This window comes from Vombatus ursinus, unplaced genomic scaffold (assembly GCF_900497805.2).
Source record: "Vombatus ursinus unplaced genomic scaffold, bare-nosed wombat genome assembly UNPS02014863.1, whole genome shotgun sequence".
NCBI classification, from domain to species: domain Eukaryota; kingdom Metazoa; phylum Chordata; class Mammalia; order Diprotodontia; family Vombatidae; genus Vombatus; species Vombatus ursinus.
In genome coordinates this window covers 8,973,709-8,986,738 of record NW_020954641.1, presented here as the reverse complement: position 1 = coordinate 8,986,738, position 13,030 = coordinate 8,973,709, and the positions used below count along the sequence as shown (strand labels likewise).

Sequence of the window (13,030 nt, the reverse complement as noted above, 5' to 3'; positions counted from 1 at the left end):
TTTTCCCTAACCTTCCTCTCCCTTTTGTTTTCTGGTATTTTCCTCTTACCTACACTTCCCATTCTTCTTTTAAGAATGTCAGAACATGACAAAACCACTACCGGTCCCTCTTTCTTATTAAACTTCCCGATAGCCCCTAAGTTCTCATTTGTGAGCATCCCTTATTCTCCTTGTTGGTTCACCATTAACCTGTACTGATGCAAGGTACCTCTCCTTTCCAGCTTCCTTTTGTATGCTGTCTTTCCCCATTAGATTGTAAGCTCCTTGAAGGCAGAGACTTGCATTTCTTTTTCATTGTATCCTCAGTGCTTAGTACAGTATCTGGCACATAATAGGCTCTTAATAATAATGTATTCACTGAGTGGCTGACTGACTGAAGGAAACTCTAAGAGCCTATTTACCCAGAGAAGAGTGAGTTAAAAGTGAAGACATATATGTCCTGCCCCTCTATTTTTTTCCTTCTTGTATTATTTGTTTGCTTTGATTCAGTACACCTTCCTTTTATGACCAGAGCCAGCCTTGGCTTCCTGGGAGGAAATATAAAGTCATGGTATTTATGCATATGAATCTGTTTTATTATTATTTATTGGCAAAATGAAAAAAAATGCATTCTTAATTATTTTTTTTCTTTAGAATGTAATTAAAAGGCACTAAGGCTGGCCTTGGTACAAAGTGCACAGATGCAGTTTTGCAGCAAATGTGTCTTTGGCAGAGTAGATTCTTCCTGTGAATGTTCTTTTTATTGCTACCATAAATATTCTATTGTCAAAACATGACTTGCTGTTTATTAACAGCACTGACAGAAAGATTTCTATTAATGGCAACATTCTTATTTCCCAAAGACCCTGTCACTTTTAACTTTGCAATTGCAAGAAAATTTGTATATGGTAATTACTTAAGATATTTCTTAGTTTATTGATTCTTTCCCCTATTAGCCAAATGAAGTTTGGGTGGCAGTTCCTCCATTCAGTGAGTGGCACCATGAAGTCATCCAGTTTCCATGCTGTGTAGGACTTTCAACTTATCAGCGCTGTTTCTGCCTCCATCAACCTGTCAGTCAATCAATAAACCTTGTTTATCAAGCATTCACTATGAACAGAACATTGTCTGTGGGAAATTAGTACATGAACTGACCTCTAAGTATGTAGTCTAATGGATAAGACAAATTATAAATACTATAGATACCTGTAAGAATAACAATAATGCCATATCCATATGTAACCCTTAACGCTTTGAAAAAACCATTTTCACATCCATTATCTCTTTTGAGCCACCTCTGAATGAGATAAGTCAGAAGGGCTTGTCATCCCCATTTTACAGATGGGAAAACTGAAGCTCATAGAGGCTAAGAACTTACTCAGGGTCACTGAGCTAGTTACTAGCAGAGCCAAAAATAGAAATAAGGTCTACTGACTCCTGAGCAGTTCACTTGTTAGAATGTAGGCTTCTCATAGGTAGGGAATCTCTTTTGCTTTTTGTTTGTATCCCCAGCATTTAGCATTGTGCCTGGCACACAGTAAGCCCTTAATAAATGATTGTTGATTGATTGATTCACTATACCACTTCATAAATGTCTGAAATATAAAATTAGAAACACCAATGTAGTTATAGAGAGATATGACCATAGTTGCTCAATATTAGGGAAATGTGAGAGAGAAGAGATTCTCCTAAGGGGAAATTATTGTTTAGATATTGGTTATACTAGATGACTTCTGAGGTCACTTTTAGGTCTGACAGTCTCTTGTTCTAGGAATATAACTTGTGGGAGAGTTGGAAGAACTGGAAGAGCAGACCTTTGGGAAATGAACAGAACCAGATAGACTGAGTCTGGACAGTGTCTTGAACCAAGTTTCAAAGGTGTAAAAGCTTATATGCTGTATTTATATTTCTTGACAGAGAGAGAGAAAAAAAATATCACAAGTAGAAAAAAGGGCTTAAGAGTATGCAGAAGATGTAACAAGTAGATTTCTCTTTTAGAAAAAGGCAAAAACATAAATTGAGGTATTTTAAAAGACAAAAGCAAAACACTGAGTTAGTTATGGATGCATTCATGATTAGTCCACTTTTTGAGAGTAGCAGAGTTCTCAGTCCAACACTCCTTTCTGTTCTCCTCTTTGGCTCCTTATTCCTCTGCTCTTAGTGCTCATAGAACAGTGGCCCAGAAACACTGAGCTGCTTCATCAATAGATGGCATGTCATGTACTGAGCTCCCTGGAGAGCTTTCTGATCCTCCCTCTGAGCAGGATTTTCTTATAATTCTTCTGGCAGAACTCATCACTTCTTAGAGATGAGTAATTTTTTCTCCATTATGGCTCGTTGATAATTATTTTATGATAAAATCACATTAAGTAAAAAGAAAGTCTAAAGTAACATCCAAAATTTAAAAGGGGTCAGTTTTAATTTTCTACCATCAAGACTTTAATACTAAGAGAATTCTTATCTTAATTATAAAATTCATTCTTCTTTTTCATGACTAGAATTCTATATGAGATATGAAAAGTAATTGCACTGGTTAATAATGGATTATTACTCTGACAGTGAAAGATATTTCTATACTGTATGCTTTTTTTTAGGATTAGTGTTTATCCTTCATAAGAAAAAAATCAGTATTACACAGTTGAATGTTGTTTTGGTAACATGCTTATAAAATAAAACTATATTCCTCTCCCCCCAAAAAATCCTTGACTACTATTACTTATATTCTTTTAAAAAAACTGGTGAAAATAGAGGCTGTGAAATTCATGCTTCAAAACCATACTGTAAGTGTTATTCTCTCATCAGTGAATTCAGTGTTCTTCATAGTTCAGTGCAACATTTTAATTCTGGATGCCATTTTGTTTTTGTTAGAGTGAGCACTTCCCATTTCTGGGTGTCAGTGAAGGCTACAATCTCGGTGACCTCAGATGTCGAACAACATTCTACACAGCTCTTACTCGCCTCCTCATGGTTGATCTAGGTAAGGTTACTAACATCTGCTTGATAATAAAGAAATTTGAGTTTGAGTTTGATTTTAATTTGGAAGTCAGAGTATACATGAGTAGAACACTCAGCCATCCAGACTCTGCTACTTACTTCCTGTACTACTTGAAGAAAGTTGCTTAACTCTCAGGGCCTTAGCTTTCCTCATCTGAAAAATGAGGGACTTGGAATAGATGACCTTTCAGCTCCCTTCAGGTTCACAATTTATGATTCTGTGGTATGATATTTCACTTGCTGGTTTTTCCCATCTTAGGCCATTTCTAGGAACTCTTGAAATTTTGGGCTTCCATTTGCTAATACCGATTCCAGAAGAAAGATCTTCGAAAGGCAGCTTATGCTTATCCTTTCCAGGAGTTCTTTCATTGACCTCTCACCTCAACATCTGTAACCAGGACTTTGGAACTAACAAGAGAAGCTAATAGGTGGGGAGAAAACCAAAGTTCAGAATCCTTCTTCTCTTCCAAAGGTAGCAGCTGGGTCATTGTCTCTTTACTACTCTGCCAGGAAGCATTGCAACTTGAATGAATGTATGTTAGTGTTTGCTGAGTCAGAGGAGCAGGTCAGTGAATGTGCCATTTGTAGGTAAGACTCTCACAATTTAGAGCCTGGAGAACCTAAAGATCATCTAATTCAGTGCCAGACACAGAAATCACTCCCAGAACAGGGAGAGACTGGCCTAAGACTGGCTGAGAACAGAACCTGGGGACTTTTAACTCACAGTCCAAGGCTCTTTTGACAGCAAGGTGACACAGTGGATAGAGTGCTGACCCTGGAATCAGGAGGACTTGAGTTCAAATACAGCCTCAGATACTTAACTAGGCTGTGTGACCCAGGGCAAATCACTTAACCCTGTTGGCCTCAGCTCCTCATCTGCAAAATAAGCCAGAGAAGGAAATGGCAAACCACTCCAGTATCCTTACCCAAAAAGCTACAAATGGGGTCATGAAGAGTCAAACATGACTGAAATGACTCAACAATAACAACCACAACCAAGGCTCTTTCATTAAACTGCAAAGCAGATGATGGACATTAGTTCTGCCTTCCCATGGTGATGTATTGATTGATCTATCAACTTAAATATGAAATTTTTAATGTGATAATACTAAAAGAAAGAATGATAAACAACTTTGTGCCATAGATGTAAAGGTATTGTTCCTTGTAATGGAAACATGACAGAGCCACTCATATAGGTAACAATGCTTCTGCATAGGAAGCATTTCACTGTGATTCAGTGGAATAAATTATAAGAAAGACAAACTGCAGAAAGTTTAGAGAAAAGTGTCCAGAATGATTAAGGAGCTGAATGGGATTGATTTCTAAGGAAAGATTAAAAGAACTATGTATGTATAACTTGGCTTAGTGACAACTAAGGCTAGAGGCAAAGAGAACTGTCTATAAATATTTGAAGAGTGTAAACCGGGCATGCAAAACCTGATCATCTGGTCCCCCTCAGCAATAGAACATCTCACTGAGTGACAGTTTGGCACCCCCACACTGGCCTCATTCATCATCATCTTCATCACCAGAAATATGCACAAGCAGTGTGTGAGACACTCTGCTGGATACCAAGAACCATAAGATGGCCCCTACCTTCACAGAGCTTACATTGTCATAAAAAGAAAATCTTACTTTGGTCTCTACCTTTTTGATTAGTATCTTTTTTTTTATCTTATACATTTTATGCCTGCAAAGAACTTGGAATAATAGGATTTTAAAGAGAAAAGAAGCCTCAGAGATCATCTAGTTCAACTTCCTCATTTTCTATAGGAGGAAACTGAAGCCAATAGAGGTCAAGTGACTTCTCAACTTCCCTGGGGTGACATAATAGGAAATGACAGAGTGCAGACTCAAGGCCAGGTTTTCTGACTCAAATCCAGTTCTCTTTCCACTATACTAGAGATAAAAGATCTGGGATTGAGTTTTTGCCACTTGTATGAGTTTGGGCAAGTTACTTCAACTTTGTTTTGCTTAATTTCCTTACCTAGAAAATGGGAATAATCCCTGCCCTGTGCCTCCCTCACAAACTATTGTAAGGATCAAATGGGTAAATTCGTAAGCGTATGAACAATAAAGTGTTATCCAAACATAAGGTGCTAATGCTGTTAATGCTTACTTTTATAAATATGAAGTTGCAATATTGATTCCTAATGGATATTGTCAGAACTCTTCCCTTTTTCATTACGTGTGCATTAAGGCCCAAAGCTGCCACTGCTATTCAGAATAATCACAGACCATAGTAATACCAGCATAATACTATCATAATCATACCATCATTATGGCCTATGGAACCAGCTGTACCTGCCAATAACCAGAAGCATATAGCTTTGGCCATAGGCGCCTCAAAGAGGGAATGAGGACCAAATTCTTTCCACAAGTCACTTGAATGTTCAACTATTCGTTGCTCTAAAATCTCTATGGTTTGCGAAATCATGTTGAACATAAATATTATTATTGGAAAGTTTGTCTTATCTGCTATGCTGAATGTAACAATACTCTCTACATTATTAAGCAGAACTATATGACTTTATAGTTTTATTTAAATGATAATAGTAAATAAGAAACAATGCAACCTATTCTTTTAAATAACTCTCTTGAATGGAAACTTTATTCATATGTAAGATGAGTAACTGTGCTGAACAGGAAAAGTTAAAGCACTAAAATGTTCATTTAAACGAGTAAATGACAAAAAACCTTCATAAATTAAAAGGAAAAAAATAGATGGGTAGCCTTTTCATATTACTGATTTACTTTTACAGAAGTAAGTCAAAATAATTTTTGCCTGACCCATTAGTTAATCGGTGGATAGAATTCTTGGATTAAAATGAAAAACAAGTTTAATTGAATTTGAAAAAATAGACTGAATATGTTTTATGTCTGAGCCATGCTCACTGGAGTGATTAGAAAAGGGGAAAGAAATTGGGCGTCATATTAACTGGTATTTACTTTGAGACGCATTTTGGTTTTTATTCAACAATTTGTACTTTCTATGAATTTAATTAGACTTGATGTGCCTGAGGTTATATTTCTGATGAAAATGGGCTTTTTTTTGGCAATAAAGAATTGTACCACTTTATCAAATTGGTCCTTGGCTAAACAAAAAGAACTACCCACTTGTGTAAAGAGCAGTCCCATCAACACTCTTGCTACCACATGTCATCAAGATATTTTCCCTTTTCAAAGTTTGGAAAATGTGTCTGTGTTTTCAACAATTTCTATTTTTCTCTTTTCTGTATTGTAAGAAATTGTTCAATTAGGAAGCAAAACACTGTGTCTGGAGACTCTGTGTATGCAAACCAAGCAGGGCGACCAACCCCATGGGCAGATCCATGCACCCTTCCAAGAATTCCTTCAGGTTCCCTAGATTGTTTTTAAATTAACTTTGTCAAACTAATAAACTAAAGGAAAGCTAGTATTACCCAAGCCAGTCAATGAAGAATCTCTAGGGTGCTGTTCAGTATAAAACCCTTCAATGTGATAGAAACATTCTTTTTAGTTTAATATGAACAAGGGCGAATTGAGTTGGTAAAGGGAAAAATGAAAATAGCTACAAGAAGGCTCTTCCTCCTTATGGAGAACCTAATAGTACTGATTGTGAATTGAGGTTGTACCAGTTGTGAATTTAGTATTGATTGGTACCATTACCTTTTTATCACTTAGGCATTATGTGATTGCACTTTGAGTGAGAGTGATCACAGTGTGAACATATGTTTAGAATTGGTAGTATTAGTGTTTTCCACAGAAAATAAAATTCTATGCAATTGGTAATTTTGGCAGAAGACAAAACAGTACTATTTCTTTAAGAAAAAAATTACATTCTTTAAGTGGCTAGTGATATTTCTAACTTTGTGTTTTAGCAAGGTATTCAGAAAACTTTTGGTTTTGTCACACACAAAATATTGATACTTGGTGTTCTTCCTATTTTACATTTATGGAAGCAGTGTAGGGTTAAGCGACCTTAGTACATAAAGGAAAGTAGAAATTAGAAAGTGAAGAAGGTAGGGAAAGTTTCCATTTTTTAATTACTTCTCCTCTCTTTCTTTTGTCCCGATATTTGTCAGTATTATTCTTCTTTCTTGATCATTAACAAATTTCTCTCTTTTTTTCATTGTAGAAGACATATTGTCCTGTGTTTTTTGATTGATTCATTTTCTAGTCAGGGTGGAGAGGGGAAAAAGCAGACTTTCAAGACTATGAAGTTATAGAAGATTCCTGATTACTGTTAAACACCTTCTAGGTATACCACAGTCATACACTCAAATATACAAATGGGAAAATATGAGTCCAGTATAATTTGGGGCTTTATTTTTATGGCAACTAGTGCCAAAAGGTGCCCTAAATTAAAGGTTTCGCCTTTATTCTGTCTCCCCTCCCCCCCTCATGAAAAAAAGATAAAGAACCTTCTGAGTTCCCGAACTCTATCCCTGCGAAACTAAGAGAGTAAGAATCCCAGTCAACAACAGTAAATGAAGTTGATAGATATGGAGACTCAATATGGACATCTCACCTGCCTCCATCAGTTGGCTGAGACTGTCTGCAAAATAAACAGTATAAGGGGTAAGAGGTAGAGAAACAGCTGGAGATACTTAGAATCTATAATGACATAATTAAGACTAATTAGCCGGCCCTGTAGGCATGAGGTAGCCCATTAAGTTGAGATCTAGATTTAATAACTTACCTGATTTTAAGGGTAAAGAGCTCGCTGTGCTCAAGGGAATAAGAAACTTTGGGGATGGCACTTTTAGAACTGGGCTTTTGAAAAGGGATAAGCAGCAAAGATGTGCCTCAACAGCTTTTCTCCTAGAAATTGAAACTAACAACTTTGGTTTCTTCGATTCTAGTTAAATGCAATGTATCAGTTTCTCAAGAGAGAATTTAGAATATAATTCACATCTGCAAAATGGGTATAAAAAGAAGAAAGTTTTTGATAATTATATCAAATTGCAACTTCCCCCCATTCTAGTAATTGGCAAATCCTAGATGTAAATATTGTAAACATAGGCTTCCAGTGCTCTTTTAATGCAGCCTTTACACCAAGGGTTCTAAACCATTTTTGTGTCATAGACCCCTCTAGCAATCTGGTGAAGCTCTGTTCCCTCTTCTCAAAATAATGTATTTAAATATCTAAAATAAAATATATAAGATTATAAAGGAAGCCAATTATATTAAAATATAGTTATAAAAAATTTTTAAAGTTCACAGACCCCAAGAATACCTGCTTTAAATACTCAATCATGCCAGAGTACCTCCTCAATTGTATACAGAATAATAATGATAGTGATAGTAATAATATCAACTTACATTTGCATATTCATGATACAGTTTTTCAAAGTGTTTTCTATAACATTTTGCCATAGGAAATGCAAATATTACCCTTGTCTCATTATTCTTTAAGATTTCGTTTATGCTCTTTTTTATATTAGCATTGCTACCCACTAAATAAATGACATAGCTAGGACTTGAAGCCAAATCTTTGAACTCTAATTCCTCTTTTTTTTTTACATGGGAGAAGCATAATTTGGTGGCAGTTGGGTTTTATTTTTTTTTTAGTTTTCAGTATTCACTTTTATAAGATTTTAAGTTCCAAATTTTTTCTCCCTCCTTCCCTTCCCTCCCCCCTCCCTGAGACAGCAAGCAATCTGCTATAGGTTATACATGTACGCTTACATTAAACATATTTCCACATTAGTCATGTTGTGAAAGAAGAATCAGAACAAAAGGGGAAAAAACATGAGAAAGAAAAAAAAAGTGAAAATAGTATGCTTTGATCTGCATTCAGGCTCCATAGTTCTTTCTCTGGATGTGGATAGCATTTTCTGTCTTGAGTCTTTTGGAATTGTCTTGGATCATTGCATTGCTGAGAAGAGCTAAGTCTATCATAGTTGATCATCACACAATGTTGATGTTACTATGCAATGTTCTCCTGTGAACTCCAGTTCCTATACTCTTTTTTCCACTGGGATATACTAAATGATGTGGGATTTTCCCTTCAGGAAATTTCTGCCATCTTTTTGTTGTTCATTTGTTTCAGTCATGTCTGATTCTTCATAACCCCATTTTGGAGTTTTCTTGACAGAGATACTGGAGCGGTTTGCCATTTCCTTCTCCAGCTCACTTTACAGATGAGGAAACTGGGGCAAACAGGGTTAGGTGACTTGCTCAGGGTCACACAGCTAGTAAGTGTCTGAGGCTGGATTTGAATTCATGAAAATGAGTTTTACTGATTCCAAGCCCAGTGCTGTATCCACTGTGCCACTTAACTGCCCTTCTGCCTTCTATATGTTATTATTAGGAATCTTTGTACTGACCAGTTCTCTAGTTGTACCTCTATGAATGAGCAAATATTTATTAAGTACCTGCTATGTGCAAGGCAATGGGCCATGTACAATACATGAAGACCTCAGACTGAGGAGCCCTTAGTCCTATTAGTGTTCTGCACTGCCCTTAACTCTTTCATGTATTGTGAGTCTGCACAAGCCAGAACCATCTTGCCTTCACTCAAGTTTTTTCAAAGCCAACTGGAGTCATCATAGATGGATGCTGAAATGAAAGCTACAAGACACTGAGAATGGTCCTACACTAAACACTTGTTTCTTCCTATCAATATATTCCTGTCAGATCTCTGTCAGCTAGAACTCTAAAATTGCCAATCTAATTAGAGGGCCCTGAATGACAAATCATGTAGACCTAAACCATGTAAACCTTTAAATCATGTAAACCTTTAAAAAAAAAAAAAAAAACCTTCTTTCCCCTCAAATGAAAGTTTTCTCAAAACCAAGAATGAAAACTTGCTCCTTCCAACAGCACATGATAAGATACCTGTTCCGTTGAAGATAATAATAACTGCTATTCATACAGCATTGAAAGTTTACAAAGCATTTTATATACATTATCTTATTTAATCCTTACAATAACTCTATGAGATAGGTACTCCAGGTACTAAATTATCCTAATCTTATAGAAGAGGAACTCTAAGCTGAGAGAAATTAAGTGACTTGTCCAAAGTCGTACAGGTAATAAGAATCAGAGGACAGATTCAAACCTAGGTCCCTCCTGATTTGAAGATCAGCCCTCCTACCCTTCCATTGAACTGCCTTAGGAGTGGTTCGCTAATATTCCTAAGGGTGCATGTAGTGTACCACTTGCATTTCTCTCCCTTCCATAGTCAAGTACCTTGAATAAACCATCATTTCTACTCAATCCTTTTCTGTTTTCTCATGGTACTCCCTACTCCAGCTTGCCCTTTCTACTTCACCAAAATGGCCAGCAATCTCCCTACACAAATTCCAAAGGATTTTTCTCAGTCAATTCTCATTCATAACCTGTTACATTAGAACAAACGCATTTTAGACTGCATTAAATAATGTCTTAAGCAAGACCTATAACTTTAGTAGAAGTTAGTGCCAAAATCACTAGTTTTAGTGACCATAACAGGATCACAATATTCATCTCCTTCCTATCTATTTAAGGATGCATGGAGGCCGATATATCAAATGGTGACAATTAATATATTGCCTTCCATATCTTTTTCCTACTGACCAGGGGCATTTACACCTGATGTTACATCACTGGAGGAATCCAGTTAGAAGTGAAAATCTAACAATTGAGGCAGCTCTAGATCTCTTTCCCTCAGATTTAGGAAAAGCAACCATTAATATCTATGAGTAAAAGGAAATATAACATTCTAAACTAATTTTAACTCAAAGATACAAAGCAGATCTGTATCATACCTTGAACAAAGGGAAGAGGGAACCACATGCCACTCTAGAAATTGACCTTTAGCCATGTAGGTAGTTGCAACCAACAACTATATTCCAAACCAGTGATGGCTAACTCAGAAATTAATCCCTTTCTGGTCACATATTGACTTAGAAAATCACAAATTAACATTATCTGTGTTATATTATATATTTATTTTGTTAAATATTTCCCAATTACATTTTAATCTGTTTCAAAAGAACTTGGAAGTTTTGTGGTTGGTGAATTTCATACCTTTGTTCTAAAGTATATATTGCTCAGGCATGAATGCTAGTGGAAGTGGAACATTGTGTTTTGGAAAAGGCATACTCTAATGTCTGTCCCCAGTGAACAGTCAGCAAGTACTTAATGAGCACTATTGGGCAGTGAAAGGTATAGGTATAATTCAGAATCTCTGTCCTGTAGGAACTTAGGGGCTTTTGGGGAAAACAAGTCAAATACACATGAAAAATCAGAGAATAAAGCAATAGATAATAAAATACCAATTTGTGTGACATGTAACGCATCCAACTCTATATTGTGGATATTTATATACATGTTTTTATCTCCCCAACTAGATTGTAGCATTGTGTCTTTCACATAGAAGATACTCAGTAAATGCTTCTTGAATTTTAATTTCCTTTCAAACAGAAGTTGGCTTAGCTGAAAACAATACACAATTTAAAATGATCTATCAGTAAGGAATCTATATATTTAAAATGCTTTCAATCCTAATTGTTTCTATAAATCCCTTTAAGGTTAATCTTCATGCACTAGAATTGGGGAGGAACACCATATATATACATATATATGTGTGTGTATATACATATGTCATATGTATATTATAGACATACTTTCTGTGGTTAGAGTTAGAAAAAAATAGATAAGACTCCCCAAAAATAACGTGTTTAATTCAGTAAGCACTTAAGTGCCTATTTTGTGCAAGGAATACAAGGATAAAAAATTACAGTACCTGTCCTGAAGCTTACACAGTCTATTGAGGGGGAAGGGAGATAGACATGTATATAAATAAATATAATCCAAAGAAGGGTGTTGTGATGGAGATAAGGGGAGAGAATGCTTTTAGCAGGAGGAATCAGGAAAGATTTATGAAGAAGGTGATAGCTAGGCTGGATCTTGAAGGAAAGGAAGATTCTGAAAATGATGATGAGAGATTTCATTCCATACATGGGATATGGTCTACACAAATACATAGAAGCAGGAAATGACACATCAAGTTCATAGAACAACTCAGCCAAGCTTGGCTAGAAAAGAATGCACGAAGGTAGTAATGACATAAAACTGGAAAAGGTAGGTTAAAGACGGATCACAAAGGCCTTAAATGCCAGGCTAAGGAATTTTTTTTATTATTATTCTTTAAGCAGAGGGAAGCCACTGCAAGGTTTTCATCCAGGTGATCATGTCAGATCTATTATTAGGAAGATTATTTTGTCAGTTGGCCACTGATTAATGTGGGAGATGGTACAGATAAAAGTTTAAAATCCATGTGTCTGCAACAGTGGTGTTGCCATCAACAGCAAAGTAGGAAGAAGCAGGTTTAGAGGGGAAGTTGATGAATTCATTTTGGGGCAAGTTGAAAGGCAGGACTAGAAGTCAGGGGGGATGTTAGAGCTAATTATATGTATTTGGCATTAGTATATGAGATTGTTCCTTTTTTAATCTGTGTATAGCCAGTGTCTAACACAGTGCTTAGCTGATAGGGATAAGTGACTGGACTTGTAATTTTATTGGCATCTGGTACTTCCAATTAAGGAAACTTCCCTCCCATTGCAGATCAACACCCTCTCTACATCTCATGGTCTTAGAGAGTGGCTCAGAGCACTAAAAGGATAAGTGACTTGACCAGGAGTAAACAGCCAGTATGTGACAAAGGTGGGACCTGAGACCAAGTCTTCCTCACTTCAGGGCCAACTGTAGCCACCATCCAACACTGACTCTGTGTACTTAATAAATGCTTGTTATTTGATAGAGGTGATAATTGAATCCATGGGAATTAATGATATCATCAAGGGAAACAGTGTAAAGAAGGAAGAGGACCCTGGAGATGAAATGATTGAAATGGACGAGATGTTTAATATGTACTCACAATGTTGATGCTGGCGGTGCTTCACCCTGCCTCCCCGAAAAATTATCATATATTTATGTATTTATTTGGTGTATGTTTTCTAAATACTTGCATATGCGTATGTTGTCTCTCTCCATAGGGTGCAAGCTCCTTGAGAGAAAGATACTGCTTTGTGTGTGCGGGCGTGTGTGTGTGTGTGTGTGTGTGTGTGTGTGTGTGTGTGTGTGTGTG

At 36.4% G+C, this 13,030-nt stretch overlaps 1 protein-coding gene across 5 annotated transcripts in view; it reads left to right on the top strand.

Annotated features, from left to right (window-relative positions):
• RANBP17 (RAN binding protein 17) overlaps positions 1-13,030 on the top strand; it is a 329,638-nt gene that overhangs the window by 225,957 nt on the left and 90,651 nt on the right. For all 5 annotated transcript variants that reach the window (XM_027841755.1, XM_027841754.1, XM_027841758.1 and 2 more), the window contains 2 exons: positions 2,696-2,759; positions 2,848-2,956. In XM_027841755.1, the coding sequence (XP_027697556.1) occupies positions 2,696-2,759; positions 2,848-2,956 (173 nt within the window). The remainder of the gene's footprint in view (positions 1-2,695; positions 2,760-2,847; positions 2,957-13,030) is intronic.